At 41.3% G+C, this 22092-nt stretch overlaps 1 protein-coding gene across 6 annotated transcripts in view; it reads left to right on the top strand.

Moving 5' to 3' along the window:
• Window positions 1-22092, top strand: part of LARGE2 (LARGE xylosyl- and glucuronyltransferase 2) — a 54182-nt gene that overhangs the window by 16516 nt on the left and 15574 nt on the right. For 4 of the 6 annotated variants that reach the window (XM_072422047.1, XM_072422046.1, XM_072422045.1 and 1 more), the window contains one exon: window positions 21591-21775. In XM_072422047.1, coding sequence (XP_072278148.1) covers window positions 21676-21775 — 100 coding nt within the window. In that variant the 5' untranslated portion in view covers window positions 21591-21675. Of the gene's footprint in view, window positions 1-8835; window positions 8973-13755; window positions 13871-21590; window positions 21776-22092 lie in introns of those variants that run through there. The other 2 variants (XM_072422044.1, XM_072422048.1) reach the window with 2 other exon arrangements.

Raw genomic sequence — 22092 nt, 5'->3', positions numbered from 1 at the left:
ATTTGTATATGAAAAAAATCAGTTTGCCTGCTTTAATATGTGGGGTGCACATACTTTTTCACATTTTATGATGGTGTGTATCCTATATTTCCTCTATCTGGATTTTAAGGGGTATTTCTCTGCAGGTTTTTCCATTCTCCTAGCTGACACTTCCTGTGTGTGCATTGCTTTCCCTGAGGGGGAGGTGAGGTGATACAATTAAACCCACCCTGTTGGGTCTTGCATTTCTGTAGACATTTTTTCCTTCTCCTCTGGTGTTGGCTGCATTTTCAGAAATTACCTAATTCATATAATTACTATTTCACTCTGTACAATGATGCCATCATTTTAATTGCCTCTCATTATATAGTTTGACCTTATTGATTTAACCCTGTAGGGCTTGGGTAAGCACATTTTTTCTTTTTTCTTCAGGGGATGAAATATTTGCTTGATCTTATCTACAATAGCTGAAGGTAGGGATAGAATATTGTGCTGCTACGGTTTAGAACAGTGATGCTGCCTGTGCAATTCCGGTTTAAATAATATAAAAAAAAAAATATATATAGATATATATATATATATATAGATATATATATATATATATATATATATTCCAGCTCAGTGGTTAGCACTTTGCAGCACTAGGTTCCAGTATTGAATCTCGGCCAGGACACTATCTGCATGGAGTTTGCAGGTTCTCCCCATGTTTTTGTGGGTTTCCACTGAGTACTCCCACTTTTCAAAAACATGCAGTTAGGTTAATTGGTTTCCCCTAAAATTGATCTTAGATTCTGTTAATGACATTACTGAGGTAGGGACTGTGAGCCCGCTTGAGGGACAGCTAGTGACACGACTATGGATTTTGTACAGTGCTACGTAATATGTTGGCGCAGGGCTTCTTCCACGGTGCAACGGTGGGAAAATGAGACGCACTTCAGTTACCCCGCCCATTGCATCCTAATGGCTGCCCCACTTCTCTTCCTTGTTTTCAATGCATTAGACCTTGCATGTACAGGAAATACCTAGATAGTAATATATATATATATATATATATATATATATATATATATATATAGTGTGTAAAAAGAAAACAAATCATAATCTTTTTACTGTTTGTTTGCTCAAAACAAGGGGTCATGCTCATGTTGGGCAAAAATCTGATGTGTGCAGTGGTCCCCTGAAGTCGTTTATCAATCTGCCATGATAGATTGTTGAATAACTGGTTGGCTATGACCGCTGTGCCTTCCTATAGAGTGGAGCACAGCATGGTACCACTTTGCTTATACTTTCCATAGAACAGAATGGCATTCATCTGTTACTGGAAAGGATCACAAAAGTTTGTCTCCAGTGTCAATTCCTCCCATGCCCATTGGACATCTGTGTGAGTCTTATATTGTAGATAATATAGTAGATAAGTAGATGTATATTAGTAGATAAGACCGAACTATCTCCCACTATTCATTGGGTCTTCTCGCTGCTCTGTCTCTAGGTTAGCAGTGCTATCAGTCAAAATGACTGACTGAAGGGCGCATTCTGCTTGTCACAGTGACACTTTCTACAACCTAAACCAAAAGAAATGACATATGCAGAATTGGACAAAGGGAAGCTATAATCTCTGTGAAGAATATCTAAACCCAAAATGTAATATATTGCAGATTATCAGTCCAGAGATGTGGTGGCTGCTACCTTTCATTTTTCTAGCCAATAAACATTTTCAGCAAGTACAGAACATACACATTGGTCTTGCCGAAAATGCTGCATCCTTGTCAATTCCTTTGCGCTAAACTGCAAGGACAATGTTATCTTTTTGTAAAATGATGAATTTCTCCATATTCCTATGTACTATAGATTAGAAAAAACCTGTACGAGGTGCAGCCCGGGCAAGTGCATGGTATTGCATTGTAAATAAGATTTTAGGGACCCCCTGCTGTTTTTGATTTTTCCAATTTATGTTACAATATTCTGGTGGTCCATGGGAAGAATGTTTCTTACAATGCTGGCCAGGCCAATGGTGAATGTCACCCTTAGGCTACGTACACACGTCCGATGATTCTCATCTGATAATCACCTCAGGCCTGATATCCGATGATAACCTGGCATGTGTACAGCGCTTATCGTTCACGGATCTATCCTGGCAGATCCACAAACAAGGATCGTAACGAAAGTGAAGGGGCGTTAGCTCAGCGGGGTCCCCCCCCCATCGTTCTTTCCTCTCCATATAGCAGAATGGCGCTGTATGTACAGCACTCGTTCATGCATCGTCCAGTTTTTTGTCGTCTGAAAGGACCTTGAAAGATCCGTTCCAATGACAATTATTGCACATGTGTATGTAGCCTTACAGATAACCAAACAGATCATTGGTGTTCCTCCTCCCCTGGCATGCTCTGGAAGAACCTTGGGGTTCTTCAGAACCCTGCTATAGAGTTTGGGTTGGAGGTTTTATTATGAGCTCACCTGCTCAGCATAGCAGAAACGTGACTTGTATATAGACATCAGTATTGGAAGCTGCTGCAGACAAGGACTACGATGTCCAGTACAAGCTGTAGGAGGGACGGCATGAATGATTTGTTAGATGCCATTCCAGCGCCTGATCGTCCTCTGCAAGGGAAAGTTAAGTGGGTGAATCATTGTCCCCTTCAGTCAGCAATGATTAGGTGGCCTTGGGGCTGTTTATTCTCTTAATGGACCCGTGGTGACAGAAGGATTGTGTCCCCTGGGGCTAGAACATTGTAGGCCGCTCTCTGTACACAGTGTCCCTTACCAGAGAGTTCTGTACAATGCAGCTGTCACTATGAAATCTGAAAAAAACGAGGACCTGTCTTTCTACAATATTGTCCCTTTCATTGTAATCCTATTATTATACACACCTTATAGTAAGTTACGCCCTTTTACACACAACAAAGGGTACTGTAAGGTCTACAGAAAAGGAAATTCCTTTGTGTATTTTTATTCCCTAAATGATAGCCTGATTTTACTTTTAGACACCGGATATTTATAAAAGGATCAGGCTGTCCAGCAGTGATATTTCAGGTATGGGTGAAGGTTAAGGCTATATAAACTTCTGGGATGTTTCCACTGCTCTGGCTGCATTTCCTTCACGGAATAAAAGTAGAAATCCAACTGTAAACATTATTAGTATTTTCCAGTATTTCTATAGAGCTGACACATATAATTAAAAGGCTGTCACCCAAAGGGGATCACAATCTAATGTCCCTACCATAGTCATTAACATAGTCTAAGGTCAATTTTGTAGAAAGCTAATTGACCCAACTGCATGTTTTTGGAATGTGGGAGAAAACCAGAGTACCCAGAGGAAACTCACACAAACACGGGGAGAACTTACAAACTCCATGCAGATAGTGTCCTGGCCACACTTCGAACCTGGGACCCAGCGCAGTCATTCTTTACGTTCTTTGTAACCGGCGGGTGTACAAATTCAGCAAATCAGACGACTATTTTACTCTCCATTATCTAACAGAAAGTTTCCGTTTTGCAAAACTGACCATTTAAGGCGGCGGATGCCAACCGGTGGTCCGCGAGGAAGTTTTTTTGGTCCACAGCGGGGTCAGTTGAAGACCCTGCTGGTGGGGCGCACTGGCTAGAGCCGCGGACCATGTTTCCCGTACAGATTTCAGGCTCAGGGTGCTGGCTGGGTTGTGTCTCTGGACAGGCTCAGATCTGCGATGGCAGACTATGGGGGAAGTTTCTTTGCTGTGAGTGACACATGGCACCGTGTGCATGTGCGGTCCGAAGCCCGTAAGTTTAGTGGTCCGTAGGTCCGAAAAGGTTGGCGACCACTGGTTTAGGGTTTAGATTTACACTCTTAATTTTTAGTAACATTATTACATAAATCTTACATTACAAACATAGATTTTCTAAAAGCAAAAACAAAACTGGTCCAACTTCAAGAACTTCAACTTCTTTCTGAGAATATTCTGAATTTTCAGGTATGGGGGCACATGACTCTTCCTCTTGGTGCTCCAGTGAACAGTTGTGCTGGCATGTGGAAGCATCAAAGCGTTTTCGGCCATGCATAGGTTTTGGAGTTTTTAGGAAAATCTAAACATGGGTTTCTCAAGTGGTCATGCAGCTTACTGACCAGTAAAGGAAACTCATTCCTTTGCCTAGTACTGTCATACATATGCAGTACATTAACTTGCATTAATATTATCAGCACTTCCATGGAAACTTTAAGACGTGTGTTATTTTTTTGTACTGCGCATACAGATGGTTCACATGTGTGCATTGTGGTGCACTGATACAATGGGCCTGAATTAATAAATCTCTTTAAGTCTGGGGAAGATAGACTATCATGGGAGAACCTGGATGATCCAGCAAACTTGGAATAGATCTAGTCCAAGACTGAAACCATTTGCCAACTAAGAGCAAATGATTTTTAAGAAATCTGATCCAGGATTGCTGGATTCCCCGCTTCTACGATAAGCACCTTCTCCAGTCTTGGAGAGCTTTAAATAGAATCCCAACACAGTGTTCTGATTTATTAAACAATTAAAGGTGCTCTGTGTGTTACATCATTGCAACACACAGATGTAAATCTGGCCAAATGTTATTGATTATTTTTTTTTTCTACACTGTTTCATCCTTTAACAATGTTAATCTTTTCTTGTCTTAATTGAATATCATCAAATAACAAAGTGTAGCTGAGAATCTACATCACTATTCCAAATTTCATGCATTCGTCTATTCCGGCTGCTGACTTCTGCTTGCCACTTCTTTACAGACAAGTCGGCTAGTTAAAGAGGAACTAAACTCAAAGAACCTCAAAACCAAAAAAAATACACTTACCTTCAAACCCGCAGGATAGTCTGATCCATCTGGAGGTCTCTTTTATTGGCTGCCGTGTCGTCCTGGCATCCATCTTCGGGCCGGCGCTATGGGCGCCACCATCTTCTCTTCGGAAGAAGAGGAGAACTCTTCTTCCAACTTCTTCTTTCTACGTCACCCAACACAGGGGTAAGATCGGGTGACGTAGATGGTAAAAAAAACTTGCCAATCTCTCTGTGCACTGTGCCTAAAAAAATAACAAACAGATTTTTTACTTTACATAAAAGAATTGTCTACCCTTTTATGGAAAGTGAAAATTCTGAGTTTAGGTACGCTTTAATTCGTACATTATTGTACTGATCTACTATATATATATATATATATATATATATATATATATATATATATATATATATAATGCAGTGTGCATTGCTGCCATTCTCTCCTTCCCAGCACTCTTTGGGGCACCAAGTACAAGTTTGTTGTCTGGCTCCTGTCCAGAATGTGGCTTCCAGGAGCTGTCACAAGGGATGTTTGATGGGGTATCCTATCCACACTCGTAGATGCTAAATTCCACCATCCAGATCTGTGTGTGCTTGTTACTTTAAAGATAAAGTGGACTTAATGTTGATTTCAGGTGACGGACGTAATTGTTAAACCAAATATAAACCTGTGAAATAACAGGGCAGTCTCTGATCCTCCGTAGCGGCAGCTTGCTCGCTGTACTAAAGATAAGCAAACTGCTAATGTGCTCACAGCATAGTTATTTAAGGGACTGGTCCACCCAGAACTGATATTTTCAGTTTTTGGATGACGTCTGGCTTCTTGTTTTGTCTACAAGCTTTTAATATACCCAGGCATTGAGATCTCTGCACCTTAAAGCGGGTCTCCAGTTTGGTTGCAATACTCAACTCCTTTTTGGTGCTGTTGTCTGCAAACTTACCATATTGAGGTTCAGCACAACATCTCTTCCAGGCTGAATGACGGCCTGCATCATTCATAATTTTCTTGTAATCGTAAGCTGTCATAGATTCTCCTCCAAGTACAGGTCATCATGTCGGCCAGGGCTTGTAGTCTAGTACTAGATATAGCAGTGCTGACCTCAGAATTATTATTATTAAAAAAACTGCATTTTTATAGTCGCAACACATTACACAGCACTGTACATTAAATAAGGGGTGCAAATGACAAAATACAGACAGTGACACAGGAGGAGGAGAGGGCCTGACCCGAAGAGCTTACAATCTAAGAGGTGGGGGAAGTATCACACAATAGTAGAGGCATATGGAATGGTGGGTGAGTAGTGAGAGTTTTCGGAGACCGAAAAAGATAAGTAGGCAAGTTTTAAAACATGGGTTTTGAGCCCTCTTTTAAATGAGCAGAAAGTAGGAACAAGACGAATAGGACGAGGAAGACCATTACAGAGCGTTGGGGCAGCTCTAGAAAAGTCTTGGAGCTGTGCTTGTGATGAGGTTATGAGTGAGGAAGTCATTAGTAGGTCATTGGAGGAGTGAAGAGAGTGGCTAGGGGAGTATTTTACTATCAGGTCAGAAATGTAAGTGGGACAAGAACTGTGGAGAGATTTGAAGGCAAAGCACAGGAGCTTGAAATTGATTTTAAGATGAAATAGAAGCCAATAAAGAGAACTACAAAGAGATGCAGCAGAAGAGGAGCGGTGGGAAGGATGGATGAGTATGGCTGCAGCATTCATAATAGATTGTAGAGGAGAGAGTCCGGTTAGTGGAAGACCAGAGAGGAGGAGGATACAGTAGTCCAGATAAGAGCGTGTACAGGGAGTTTGCTGTCCCTGGGGACAAGTAGGGGCGGATTTTGGATCTCTGCAGCATTGTAGACTGTCAAGCTCCAAAGCAGGGAAAAGAGAACAAAGGCCTCGAGAAATCGTATGACCTGGCAGAGGACCCCTTAGTTAAAGCAATGTTAATAGGGAAGAGTTTGAAGGATCAAATTGGCGCTGAAGGATTAAACGGTCTGATCTGACATGTTGTACCTGTTTAATGTCTGCATCTCATCCTGGCATCCCACATAAGTTAAGTAAATAAAGGAAAGGTAAACCTTATTATAATTCGAGATCTGGCCCTGAATATGCCTTTTCCATATATATAGCGCAAGAAATGCACCGTTCTGCCTTTGTTGCAGAAAAAATTGGCCACGGGGGGATTGTGCTTTTGCACTATATTTATTATCAATCCGTTATTGGAGATCAGAATATCTGGATGACAGCTGTGTCTCGTAGTCCCTCTCATGGCATTTGCCCTGTAGTCCCAGAACCCCCTCCCTAGGGTGAGAAGGATTAGTGAACTTTGTATAAAAGTGCAATTATCCTTTTATACAGAGTATCCAAAGCCAAGAAAAAAAATGCCCGGATACCCGGCTTCCTCTGCTTGTGCACGAAATGATTGAAGGTGTTTGGGAGATAAATCATCCCAGCCCAGGCAATCAAGGTGGCCAAACATTGCATAGAGGAAATAAGGAAAGAAGATGGGTGTCCCCTGCAAGGGAATGGGGACAGGTGAATAATGCAGGGGTTAGTTCCACTTAAGCTGTAAGGTGGCACACATTTGCAGTTGTGAGTTGCTTCAAACTATGAGATCTTCCAAGGCCTGACCATTTTTACGGTGCCTTCAGCTTGGACAACATGTACAGAACATGCAGCCTCTTGTACCGTACTTGCCAAATAGCAAAGTTAGCTCACAATTCTTTTCGAAATCCCTTTACTGTGGTTTGGAAATCTTCTTTTAATGAATTGCCAGTGCCTGTCCTTCATCTGACACTGTATACTGCTGCTAATAGAGATCATCCTGGCATGCAAGGATGCCGCTGAGAGGAGCAAAAGAATACAACATCCTTGCGTGCTACCATTGGTGAGCACCCCAACACTATTGGACATTATTATATATATATATAATATAATAATAATAATAATAAACAGGATTTATATAGCACCAACATATTACGCAGCGCTGTACATTAAATAGGCACTGGTTTCCAGGCACTGTTTTGTAGCATTTAAAACCCTCATCAAACGCAGATTAGCCGATTCCCATTCAGTTCAATGCTACAATGGTCACTACTTACCCACCAATTCATATCCCCCCTCCTATTGTATGGAGCTTCCCCACCTCTTAGATTGTAAGCTCTTCGGGGCAGGGCCCTCTCCTCCTCCTGTGTCACTGTCTGTATCTGTCTGTCATTTGCAACCCCTATTTATTATACACCGCTGCATAATATGTTGGTGCTATATAACTACTGTTTAATAATAATGATACAGGGTGGATGACCGTTCCAAGGCTGCTGCGTTTGATCCTCTTTCCTGGGTATTGTGTTGGTTGCAGCTGCTGGTATTGAAATGCATGAAATTAGAGATGAGGTGGTCAAACACAGCTCTTTGCATTTGAATGCATGCATTTCAGCAGCACTTCATTTAGATGGAAAAGTGTGCAATTGACAACAACCCCCATCTACACATACTTATAGATTTTTAAAGGAAAGTTTTGATTGGCTGAGCCAGTGTGGCTTGCGCAGGAGTTTATTTATTATTGGCGTGCGCAAAAGAAACTGGAAATGCCAGCAATCCTGGCAACTAAAGCCGATGCTGTGCATTTTTATATTTATAAACAGGATTTATATAGCGCCAACATATTACGTAGCGCTGTACATTAAATAGGGGGTGCAAATGACAGACAGATACAGACAGTGACACAGGAGGAGGAGAAGAGCCTACCCCGAAGAGCTTACAATCTAAGAGGTGCATCTCCAGCTCCGCAACCCAGAGCAATCAGGCAAATAGGAGAGATTATTGCAGAATGGACATTGCTCTTTCTGCAATAGTGACCGGTCTGATAGGGATTTACCAAAAGTGGAACTTTAAATGACAAGTCCTGGTCCTATACACAGTATGGCGGAGGTGATAAGTGGTTTTTCAGCCTTTATCCCAGCAGAGTGTATGTCATTCCATGCTGGGTTGGGAGGTGGCTAATTGGCTGGGGGAGGGAGTTGGTCTGTCTGCAGGTGTGGGAGGGGTAGGACTTTTTTTTTTCTGTTCATGGTCTTTGAAGCTGAGACAAGCAGGAGGATACAATTACATACCCCCTTCTGCTGCAAGACAAAAGTAAAAGTTTTCCTGTGTTGCTCTCATCTTATACAACTTTTCCCAAGGACAGTCCTGCACCCTGGCTACCCCTCATAAGGTGAGTGATCCCTGGGGCTGACACTGTGATTGGCATATTTACATTTCAGACTGGCATCTGCTCACATCTGCCTGTACACTCCTCCGGTCAGTAAAGGGTTAAGACTCTATAGCTGCTGATTTTTGCTTGCTTGCATGCTAGGAATGCAAACCATCATTTAGGGTTGCTGATCTAAGCAGGGATCACAGATTTCATGATAGCTTTCCGACACAATACACCAAACAAGATTGTATCCATTGCTGGTATACTGGGAAAAGATTTTTATTCCTGGGTGAATTGTATCCGTTTCATACTGTATCAGGTTTTAGATTTGTTCTAATCTGCAGACGTGGGCGCGCTGTGTCTGTCCTGCTGCCTGCCAGGAAATGATTGTCCTTGTACAAAAGGAGCCAAAACTATTTTAGTTTTGGAGAGTGTGAAGGGTATTGAAAAGTTAAACCTCTGTCAGGTTTATATATGGTTCATAATGAAGAGATTCATCTCCAATAATTATATTCACTGCTGTCACTGGGAGGGAAAAGTGACGAGAGTTCCAGAATTGTGCAGTCACTGGAATGGGAATAAAGGTGATATCTCCAATAGGGGCATCTGATCCAGTGTCAAGTGTCTTTTCTTGTCGGAGAGATTTCTATCACTTCCTGTTAGGACAGGACGTGAGAGAGGATCTGTATGGGCAGCACGGTGGCTCAGTGGTTAGTACTCTGGCCTTTGCAGCGCTAGGTCCCAGGTTCAGATCTCAGCTAGGACACTGTCTGCATGGAGTTTGCAGGTTCTTCCTGTGTTTGCGTGGGTTTCCTCCCGCATCCAAAAACATGCCGTTAGATTAATTGGCTTCCCCCCAAAATTGACTGTATTAAAGACATGACTATGGTGGGGGACATTGGATTGTGAGCCCCTTCGAGGGACAGCTAGTGACAAGACTATGGACTTTGTACAGCGCTGTATAGTATGTCAGCACTAAATAAATTCTGTGTAGTAATAAAATGATATTGTACACATGTCCAAAATGAACACGAATGTACCAGCCGAGGATCCTCTGATGTGTGTACATAGCCTTACTCTCAAAAGTATTTTGGTTTTAAAAATACTTTGAACAGCTTATAGATGGGGTTCAGCTGTAGCAACCAAGGCTGGGCTGCACGTTCCATAGGCCACTGGTCATTTTTTACTACACAGGTGTAAGCATAGGAAACTTTTAATGTGTCTGTCTAGGTAATCTAAACAAAAATCTATCATCGATTTGAAGAGCGATTTGTTGATTCAAGCGTACTTGCAGATTATGGCACCACATGGCACTTGGCAGGAATTACATTGTGCCTGGCTCTCTATGTGCTGCAGCCACAGACACAGCCGAGCTTTACACTACAACTAAAACAAAAAGATACTATGAGCCAGAGCTTTATTTTCTGACACAAGAGACCTTGCATGTCCCTTTTGTCAGTTTTCTCTACCTCATGGTGACTTTTTTGTTTTGGTCTGCTTTAGGAAACTTGAAAGGTATTGGGCAGACATGGGGAAAGTACTGAGAAGCGCAATGAAAAGTGTAACTAAAGTCCCACTTTAAAAAGTTGACGATGAGGGAAGTGTTTATTGCAGGAAGGCGTCTCTTTTGCCTGATCATTGCTAGGGTATACCTAGCAATCCCAGCATCCCTTGTGCATGTCAGGATTTAATTGAGTAAATGCCATCCCGGCCAACCAGGATCTGGATACAGAAGGTTCAGGTCAGTATCAATGAGTTTGGTTCTGCTATAAGTCTTTGAAAATGTAATGTACATTTACTTTCTTCTATTTTATATTGTGTTTGCAGTGCAGAACTAGTGCAGAACTATCAGCCTGAAGTGTATGTGCCATATAACACAGGGCTTGGGTGTAGGTATGATGGTTATTATGGTGCACAGTAGTATTTGAGCCAATTACCAAAGTACGTGAAAGACATGCTTCTATTAGCTGTTGGTCGGTTACAATCATTCATAATGCCCACCATCTGCAGGCTCCATGTAACATAAACCTTGCACATACCCTTCAGACAGTAAGTACGGCATAACTATTACAAAACCAGGTACTTATACATTTACAAAGACTTAAAGCAGAACTGTAAGTATAAAAAACTGGGAGCAGACAGATTGTTTATTGCAGAAGGGACAGACTATGACTATTCTGCAATTACATAAACCCATCTGGCAGTTTGGAGTTTAAGTAAACTCACCTCCTCTTGCTCCATCCTGGGCATCTTCAACTGGTCCTCTTCTGGGTTTAGAATATTTGGCCCTTTTATTTGCCCAGATAGGAATGACAAATCTCTAGCATGTGCACACAGAAGTTAATGAATTCCCCTCAGCTGTGCACATTATAGAAAAACAGGCAGATAAGTTTGCTGTATTGCAGAAGGGACATCACCTTTCCCTTTTGCAATAAACAACTTACCTGCTCACAGATTTGGTGAAGTATAGTTCCAGTTTAACACTTTGTGCATGGACAGGTTTGTGTCTATGTGCATCTCTTTGTATCTGAACGCCAAAGATTATTTGTTTTTTTGTGACCACCATACAAGCCTTGCTCCCTTTCTCCCCCTGCATTACTACAATTATTCTGCGCCAAGCTGGGGCAATTGTGCCGTGTGTGGGCAGAATTAACACCTACATTACCCAAAAATTCAGAGTTTGAAATGTATGCTCTGACTGCATTGTTTAAGCGCATTTTCCGGCAAGAAAAAGAAAGAATCGGCTATAGCTGATGCTGATTCTTCCTTTACAGGCAGCATGGTGGCTCAGTGGTTAGCACTCTGGCCTTTGCAGCACTAGGTTTCGGGTTCAAATCTCGGCCAGCACGTTATCTGCATGGAGTTTGCAGGTTCCCACCGTGTTTTTGTGGGTTTCCTCCGGGTACTCCGGTTACCTCCTACAATCCAAAAACATGCAGTTAGGTTAGCTGGCTTCCCCGCAGTTGACCTTAGACTGTAATAAAGATATATGACTATGGTAGGGACATTAGATTGTGAGCTCCTTTGAGGGACAGGTAGTGACATGACTATGGACTTTGTACAGCGCTGTGTAATATGTTGCCGCTATATAAATATTGATTATTAATAATAATCATTGCTGCTTGGGTAAAGCTACAGCTGTCAGATAGCCCATTCTATATGTTGGGTTTAAAGATATGGGGTACGGTTTTTCAGGATATTTCGGCAAGCTATAGCCTTCCTGACCGATGAACCTTTCCTTTAACCCAAAAAGTATTTCAACACCAGGCATATGGATTCAGCAGGCATTTTAGTGTCTGCAGTCGTTTAATATTTGTCTCTGCCCTGCAACCTTCTTCTCATGCTGGACTGTTTTGGTATCATCTGTAGCGTGTTCATATTTTTGGAACAGCAGCTTGTATATTTACTGGTTTGCACTACATTTAAATGTCCCTTTGGACTGTAGGCTGTCGTTTGCAGAAGTAGAGACACATAGTAAATAGTTTTCATCTCGGCAATCTGTTTATCATTAACATAATGAGCATCTGATTGTATCCAGAGCATTATGTTGAAGAAGCAGCAATGTATCACAATGGCGTTAAAAGTTATATTTTTTTCAACATATAACGCAGCGCTGTACATTAAATAGGGGTTGCAAATGACAGGCGAATACAGACAGTGACACAGGAGCAGAGGACCCTGCTCCAAAGAGCTTACAATCTAGGAGGTGGGGAAAAAACACAATAGGATGGGAGATATGTAGTGGTGGGAAGTAGTGATGGTTTCAAAAGACAGAATAGGATGGGTAGGAAAATTAGAAAAAATGGGTTTTGAGTGCACTTTTAAATGAGCAGAAAGTAGGAGCAAGCCGAAAAGGACGAAGAAGACCATTCCAGAGAGTGGTGGCAGCTCTAGAAAAGTCTTGGAACCGTGTGTGTGATGAGGTTATAAGTGAAGAAGTCAGTGGAAGGTCATTGGAAGAGCAAAGAGAGCAGGTTATTCAAATAAATATACTGCCAATACAGAAGAATGTTCCAAAAATTGAAAAACAGTTTTCTGTGATGCAAGGCAACAAAACATAACAAATCACCACGTGTTGGAGGTGCATCAGTTTGATGTGTTGTCATTGACAATAAATGACGCAGATCGCAAATACACACAGGTGGTGGCTCCTATGATTGAGGATGCAGCCATCTTTTCATTTTAGGAGCAGTAAACACCTTCTGCCCAATTAGAGATTTGCTAGTAAGTTGTATAACTCCATTCAGTATTTACTATGCTATCGGCATTATCTCTTCCTAGGGCAACCCCTAAATATGTTCCATTCTCGCATATCTATCTTATTGAGCTATTATGCTGACCAAACACTAGATATAATCTGTGAAATCTGCTAAATATACCAACAGTGGTGTAGTACAAGGATCTACCCGATCACCATCATTGGCTTTACAGAGCACTTACATCAGAAGTGCTAGTGGGAAGATAGTGGGAATGTATTCCAGTGTATCCAGAAAAATCCTTGTGTATGGGTGCCATCATTTTACGTACAGGATGCCTTTCACTTAATGTAAATCATTATAATGTGTTTGATCTGTCCGTACCTGACCATTTTACCTTGCCGCAATGCACCTCAACATGGCACATGATCTGCCTCTGCTGATGGGAGCTCTTTAAACTTTTCTTTGTTCACAACTTGGAAAGTTTTGACCTTGAACTTGGATTTGATTACCATTCTTTAACTTCTGACACGTTTGTTACTCCACCTTCTCATTCACCTCCTCACACACCTACTCGCAGCTCTGCTCCCCCCTCCATGTGTTCAGCTCCTTACCATTCACCTCCTCCTCACATTCTGCACAGAAGGGGTACAGACAAAGCCTCTATCTCCTGTGCCCCCTCCTCCGGCTATGATTCCTCCCCAGTGATTAGCAATGCAGGTACAGAATACAGTGATTTGTTTGTATGTTGCGCCTTTGATTTGTAGTCGTCCTCTTGCAGTCATCCGTATGTTACTTTGTGAAGTGCACAGCATTGTGCGGCTCGAAGGGAATATTTCAGCTATAGGTGAACCCTGGTGGGTTTAGTTTACCTTATAGGTGAAACCTGGTGGGTTTAGTTTACCTTGGCCAGTGACCAAAAATGTCAAGCCGAAACTCTTTAAAGTTTTGCATAAGTTGTGAAAAGTTTTAATGCTGGCTGGGGCTTTGTAAATCTGGCCATTCTTGGGTAGACTTTACTATTTTATCTGTTTTTTTTTTCAGATGTTTAATTGAATAGATTGTAAGTTGACCTAAAGAAATCAATATAGAGGGTAAAATCTACAGAACCACTATCGGTGTGTGCCAGAAAGTGCTGTGTGTGTATGTGTCCTGTTTTTTCTTTTTCATGCTTTGTATCCAGCATTACGTTCCTTTCTACTTTGCCTATTTCCTATTACTGTAATGGTAAAACCAGTGACGTGACATGGTGGGGCGTCTTGCTGGTAACTGATCTAGTCTCCAGAAATCTTGTATAAATTATAGAAGAGATATGGGGACTGCTGTCAGGAAATATACGGTTATGGGGACATGGGTGTTTTTTTCCCTTTTTGTGTAAGTAGGTATCTGTCTTGTTGGACCCCCTGGAGTAGAGTTCACATGGCAGTAAAAGTGCAATTCCAAGATGCTAAATGTATTTCAGGCAAATATTTAGCAACTCGTATAAACACTTGGCAAAGCATTAGTAAACCAATACACTCCAGTGTTCTGCCCAAAATGCTGAATAGAAAGAAGCTGTAGGTGGGTGGCAGCCTCTGTATTGTGCCCTAACATCTCAGAAAGAGCCGGGTGGTACACCCAGCTAAAAGGGGCCGGGGAGAACACTGCACTTACTTTTGTGATCCACACACACTTTCTCTGCAATAAGAACACATAAGAAGCCTGATGACTCCTAGATTGTAAGCTCTTCGGGGCAGGGTCCTCTCCTCCTGTGTCCCTGTCTGTATCTGTCTCATTTGCAACCCCCATTTAATGTACAGCGCTGTGTAATATGTTGGCGCTGTATAAATACTGTTTATTATTAATAATAATAATAATAATAATAATAATAATAATAATGACCCTTTAAAAACTGCCACCGTTCTGCCTTTTGATGGTGGATTCACCAAAGGTAATTCTTGGGCCACCTTCCATCGCAGACTAGGTGCCCTCTGTATCCGGATTTCTTTCCTTACTTCTAGGTGCTGTGTGAATTGCAGATGTCGGGTAGCTACATTAGGTAAGGTATAAACATGACAAAGAATTTTGCAAGCGAAAACAACTCAAATTCTCCTTAGGGCTATGCACATTCCTGGTATAGCAAACCCGCTGTCAAGCCAGCTTTTACTTTCCCCAAGCAACACAAAGTGTGGGTTTTCTTAAATATTAGTTTTATATATTTGTAGAGGGACAATGGGAATGATTTATACCCATATGGTTTAATAGAAGGGCCTCTCATTATTTGTAAAGCTGGTATTGCCTTATCTAAGAATGAATCCTGCCTTTTAATAGGTTAATAAATGGCTCGCACTAACGAGCCCAGACATATAGCTGGAAGCAAGTCTTCCCTCTTCCAGTTCTTCCATAATCACCTTATTAACAGAGGCTCGCAGTTAATGGATTAGAAATTAAAATTCCATAGAGTGGTGTAATTATGGGCCGTATAGGAGAGGAGGGCGTCTGAGCTTCATATAGGGGGGAGCTGGCCTGTGGGGTGAAGCGTCTTAGGAATTTCTGAAGTTTACCGATTTTATTCTTTTTTTCCCAATATGTATTTAAGAGGGGGATGGGGAGATGTTAAGTTGTTTGAAATTCTTCAGACTCTTAGCACTCCCTGGACTTTTTTACTATGTGTTTTCCTTGCTCATTTATTACTGCTTTTGTCAGGGTAATGGTGCAGAACGTTACTAGAAGATTAGCGAGGACAGAGTCTTGGAAAATAGTTGTGAGCGCTTATGGTTAAACTATAACTAAGAATCAAAACTTTTGCTTTTGTGTGGCGTTGGAAAGGTTTAAAAGTCTATAATTTTTACAGGCACCGAGACAAAGTGGTGGGGAGAATTCTTTAAACTTGTATTTGTTGTTGCAATTCTGTAAGAAACAGTCATCCTCTTGCCTGTGGTTGTGTCTCCAGGATGGTGAAATTACCAATTTTTCCAATGCTTTTGGCATTTGATATTCTTTATAGATTCTCCTCAGAATTTTTTATATAGCTGAGTAGAAAGAAGCTGTAGGCGGGTGGCAGCCCCAGTATATAGACAAACTATTCAGTAACTACCCAAAAACAGCCGGGTGGCTACTGAAAAGTGCTCGGTACTGCGCCCAGCTAAAAGGGGCCGGGGAGAACATTGTCATATATAGATAAATACAAGGAGCACAATGTTACCTGCTCAGTATTGTAATTTCATCTACACTTTATTGTAGTTCATCAGTCTTCCCCACATAGGAGAAACCCTGGCTTATGATGAGGAGAGCTATTCCAAAACATATTTACTGCAGGCTTATTATTGTCTCTAAGAGTAAAATGATTGAAAATCATAAGTTTTAAATCTTTAAATGTGAATGGTTATTAATTTGTAATGGGAATTTGAGCATGATACTGAAAGAAAAATTATATTCTGTGTCCCTTTCAGGCTCAGCGAGCATAGCTACAATATTTGATTTCCCTTTAACATATGTTCTAAGCCAGCAGTTGCCAACCTTTCAGACTTCACGGACCACTAAATTCATATTTTAAATCCCACGGACCATTAATATGAATTTTTAAAAAAAAGATAAATACATTTATATAATAAAATAATGATCTTCCTAATGGTGCCTGACAAGGACTGTGGAGGCTCTGATTCATTGATCAGCTCACAGTTAAGTGAAGTATTACTATTGTTACTATTATCATTAGTTGTATTATCTTTGGTATTACTAAAGAAATGCAAAATATTTGTTTGGTTTTTCTCAAACAAGAAATGATAGTTATCAAAGTCAAACTATTTAATGCCATTAAATATAACAGGTAAAGAAAATACACAGCTAAGGTCATACTTACCTAAAAGATCATCTGAGAAATAAATAAAATAAAACAATCGGATGAGAATCGATATTGGCGGAGCGGGGTGATTGTTGTAATGGTGGAAACAATACTGAAGCGTATGGCTCGGTAACGGTTGCCTCATACAACCTAAGACTACACTGACTTCACGCTGCGCCTCCATCTAGTACAGTTTGTGAGTTTTGTGCAATATAAAGGGGAAAATTGTCATTCACAATATAAGTATTTATTAGAAGTTTTATTATTAAAAAAAAAATAATGTCCAAATTTTTCTGTGAATCACCAAAATTTTCTCACGGACTACTGGTTGGTGACCGTTCCAAGCTATCCATATCTGATTTGCTGATTTGCTCTGTTGCACAATAGCTTAAACTGAAATCTACATATAGTTATGATCCGGGATAGTTTATTTTCCCTCTCCCTCCTTTACTGCTCTGCTGTATATAAAACACATCTAGTCCTCCAACACTCCACAGTCATTGGCACAACATTTAGCTCCTGTGTGTCCAACACTGAACTGGTTATAATATAAAAAAAAGTGTCTGTATCTAATAGAACATGCCTGTGTCTGCTCTGCGTGCACATAGTATAGAATACAGTCTGTTTATCTGAAAACCATTTCACTCGCTCCTGTTAGTAGTTTCCCTGGAGCCCCATAGCAGGAAGGGCAGGGGAGGACGCAGCGATCAGCGGATACTTGTCTAACAAACCCAAAACTGTCCTTTTATTTGGCATCCTAGGACAGACTCTGAGAACAAGATGTCTGCAGGACTAAGCATTCCTGATACTGACAGCTGTATACTCTGCAAGGTATAGGTATGATGTATACAGAAATGGGACCGATTACCACTTATGGACTAGTTCAAGATTTGTTTTGATAAATATTAACCTCCTTGCAGTTAAGCCCGACCTTCGCTCAGGCAAAAAAAAACTGCAAGGATGGTTAAGCCCGAGATTTTGTACATCCATACTTACCTGGTCCCCCTGTGCTCATCCAGCGTCGTCCTCCATCGATCATCGTCCGCCGATCTCTCCAGCGTCGGGTGCCTTCGTCGGGTGACAGCAGGACCGGTAAGATGCCGGCCGGCATCTTGTGTTCCGCCCGCCGGCATCCTGTGATCCGCCGGGCAAGCGGCCCAAGATGCCGGCTGGTGGAACACAAGATGCCGGCCGGCATCTTACCTGGACCCGCTGATCGTCCCACGTCCTCCTCGTTCCAGCGCCGGATGATCTCTGCAGGGAGAAGCCGTCCGGCGGAGAAAAAAAAAACCGGACGGCTCCTCCCTGCGTGCGTGATGACGTCGGCGCGTGTGCGGGAAATTCAAACTGAAACTCATTCATTCATTTTGTATTGGATTCAATACAAACTCCTGTATTGAATCCAATACAAAATGATTCAAATAAATACAAAGTATATACCTGGTAAATTCAAACTGTCATTTTGTATTGGATTGGATACAAACTCCAGCATCCAATCCAATACAAAAAAATAAAATAAAAGTAAATAACTTGGAAATTCAAATTCTTATTTTGTATTGGATTGGATACAAACTCCCGTATGCAATCAAATACAAAATAATTCAAAACAAACTCCAATAAATACAGAATCAAAGTTTTAAAAATTGCCACACTAGGGAGGTGTTTTAGAATAATATAGTACTTTACAATATACAGAGTTACTGCTTTTTCAATATTTATGATTTGTTTACATTGCTGATTTTTGTGTTTTTCCTTTAATTTTATTAAAATTAATTTTTTTTTTTTTTACATGATTGTGTGTTTCAAACATTTTTTATATTCATATTATCTACTAGAACCCCTGTTCGGACATATTTCTGTAAGTTACAGGTCTACAATTTAAAAAAAAATTTCATGAAAAACAGTGGATCACTTTTGGTACAGAAATCTAGACCTCAGTGTAACGCTTAGGTGGTTAAAGCAGTAATTTATGTTTGTGTGTGTGTGTGTACGTATATAAATAAAATCATACACACCGAATCCCTGGGTTACATACCAGATAGGGACTGTAGGTTTGTTCTAAAGTTGAATTTGTATGTAAGTCGGGACAAGTACATTATTTTAATAAATTAAATTAGGACAGATGTTTTCCCAACATATTATTAGGCAGCATGGTGTCAGTTACTGTATAAAATCATCACTGTGAGTTAATGCTTTGATATGCAAAAAGAAACAACTGCAGAGTTTGTCTTGGTCATTAAAGAGTTACAAGAGATTCAGAACAGAGAAAGATTTCTTCTGCAAGTCATGCCAACTGCCCCCCTCCCCCCAGCATCAAGCCTCCATCCTGCACACAAGCAGGTGAAGCCCTGTTTGTATCTAGGAGTCGTTCGTAAAACGGATGTCCTTAACTCTGGGACTACCTGTATATGTGTGTGTCTGTGTATGTATATGTATGTGTGTGTGTGTGTGTGTGTGTGTGTGTGTGTGTGTGTGTATATATATATATATACACACACATACATACATATCTAATACCTTTCATCTGGCTAAATGGGGCAGCAGTTTCACCTGCAGGATACATATGTCAGCTTTTGTCAATGCTCAGTGCTGCCATAAACGTTCCAATCTGGTCTCTAAAGGTTCTATGAAAAGATTGCTTTAGGGCCACCCTAGGGTAAGAAGTACATTCAACATCAGACCTGGTAAAAAGGTCCTGTTTTTTTTTTTTGTAATTGAAATTGAGGTGAAAGGTGTCAAACGTGTAATCTTTTTGTTGGGCAAATTGCACACTGGTGATTTGAGTGGATGTCCCCTTGTTGGTCCAGGTAGTCCTTGGTCCTTTTCTGTGAGCCCCCTGTGCACATGTGCTAATACAAATACTGACTTTTATTACACTTTGACAGCCTATAAACAGCCACTCCAAGCTGGGCTATGGGGGAATACCTGTAGTTGTAAGCATTTGATACCAGAGAAAGCTCAATATACCACAGAGATTTGCATTGGGCCTGATTTATCAATGCTCTCCATGGCTGGAGGATACACTTTTAGCAGTGAAGCTGGGTGATCCAGCAAAATCAAACCTGATCTATTCTTTCTTTTTTTTTGGGGGCCATGTTGGATTTTGGTTCCTTTTTTAAGCTAGGATTTTGCTGCAATGTGTTGGACAGTTTACAGTCTGTTTGCTGTTTGTATCCAAAGCCAAGCGAAGGGGGAATTCTGCAAGAACTGGAAATCTCCTTTAATGAGTGTCTCCACCCTTCCCCTATATTTTTTATCTTAAAAAGGAAATTTGTGATTCGTGTTTTTGGGAGGGCTGGGAGGAAGTCTGCATGTCTGAGTGCCTGATTCCTTTTGACTTTATTCCCACTACATGAAAGTTTAGAAGCCCAGAGTTAAGCCGTCGGGGAACTAATTGTATGGCTGGTGCTCTGTGAGATGGCTTTGATCATAATCCGGAAAATAAACCGCCAATGATTCCTATTGTTCTGCACTTCTAGTAATGGACTTTTTTTCCCCTAAAGAGATCCTGTTACCAGTTCATTTATTTTAACAAAAATCTTCCTATAGGGTTATGTGTACATTTAAAATCTATAAATTTATTGGATGTTGGAGAACTGTATTGGTCTCCCTTGTGTAGGCTTACAGACAGCCAGAGATTGCTGCTGGGCATCACCGCCTTAAAAGTGACCAGCAACCCCAGAGACTCCGAGCTGTCACTCAAGTAACACCCTATAGCTTTCCTTCTTCAGCAGCAACATTAAAGGTCACGTGACAAGGTGAGGGGTGGAAGAGCTGGACCAGCACAGGGAGTAATTTGACAATTCCAGAAGAGGAAAGGGCCATGATATACAAGGGGAGCTAGGAAACTGACTGGCCTGCAATATGCAAATATTGTAAGTTGAAAGGACCATTGCAAGGGAGTAAAAACTCATTTATGTAAAGCATTTGAAATGTTGCTTTAGAAGCCATTGGATCAGCAGGAAAGCTTCCTCTGGTGGTCCTATGTATATAAGGTATGTGATTTAGCATCCTTGCCTTCAGCTTCCCTCTGTGAAACTTTTAAATAGATTCCAGGTTAAGGATAAGTCTTACAGTTTATCTTGCCATAGGGAAATGGCCCGTCTCCCACCACCATGCTGCAGAGAAGAGCCACTACTCTTTGTGTGGAATCTGAGGATTTTCTGCTGTCGTCTGACCCACCCAATGCAAGTCTGGCTCTCCAATCAGCAATGAACTTTGCTGAGTGAATGGCTCTGGCTCACAGTCGGTGTGTTGGACCACTGGAGAGAGACCACTGCTTTCACACATAGAGCATCAGCCCTTTTCTTTATCATGGATCTATGACTACAGCTGATTTACCAGCTAGGTGTTTGGTCAGCCTGTGAGCACCTCTTATATATAGAATATATTCACTAGTTTCCTTCTAAATGGTATAATTTAGTGATTTCATCCTCGTCTTGTGTTTCCCGATCAGATTGGAGCAGTTTACAACCTTCTGTCCCCAGCAGTTCTCAAATTCCTGCTGTCCTAATCCATTCTGATTTAAAGTTTAACCAGCACTGATCCAACCTGTTTGCAGCATTGCCGGATCCCCAGCATGCCCTGGAACTAACCGTCTCATTGTCTGATTGACAGGTTGTAGGATGTTGCCGGCGGTGATCCTGGACTTCCCCACCTGACCATTCCTGGAAGGCACATTGGAGGCTCCGGGGACCGAATCATGCTTTGTCCGTGCCGCAACAAGTCCCGGCTCTTGATTGTCACCGTTTTGCTGCTGTCCATCGTGACCTGGCTCTACCTGTCTGTTGGCGACACGGGATGTAAGTGTAATTCACATGTAAGACTATAACACTGCTTCAATAAGAGAATTTAAAACAATAATTAAATTACATTTCCAGGAGGACAGCAGGGAAATGTTTAGTTGGCGATACCTGGGCTGGTGACAACAGATTTCCCTTTCACCTTTTGTTCTGTTTTGTCTCCAGGACAGAAAGTGAAGGAGAATCCTAGCACGAAAACACTTTATATACTGTAACATTGGAATGCATTGTTTGCTCTGTTGCAGAATTAAAGTAACAGATAAAATCTTTACCATCCAACATTTCTTGGTGTGTTGCCCACTGCAGTTTTACAAGCC

The sequence above is a fragment of the Pyxicephalus adspersus genome, chromosome 9, assembly GCF_032062135.1.
Source record: "Pyxicephalus adspersus chromosome 9, UCB_Pads_2.0, whole genome shotgun sequence".
In the NCBI taxonomy this organism is placed as follows: domain Eukaryota; kingdom Metazoa; phylum Chordata; class Amphibia; order Anura; family Pyxicephalidae; genus Pyxicephalus; species Pyxicephalus adspersus.
The sequence above is the reverse complement of the archived record's forward strand: the minus strand, read 5'-3'. Positions and strand labels throughout refer to the sequence as shown.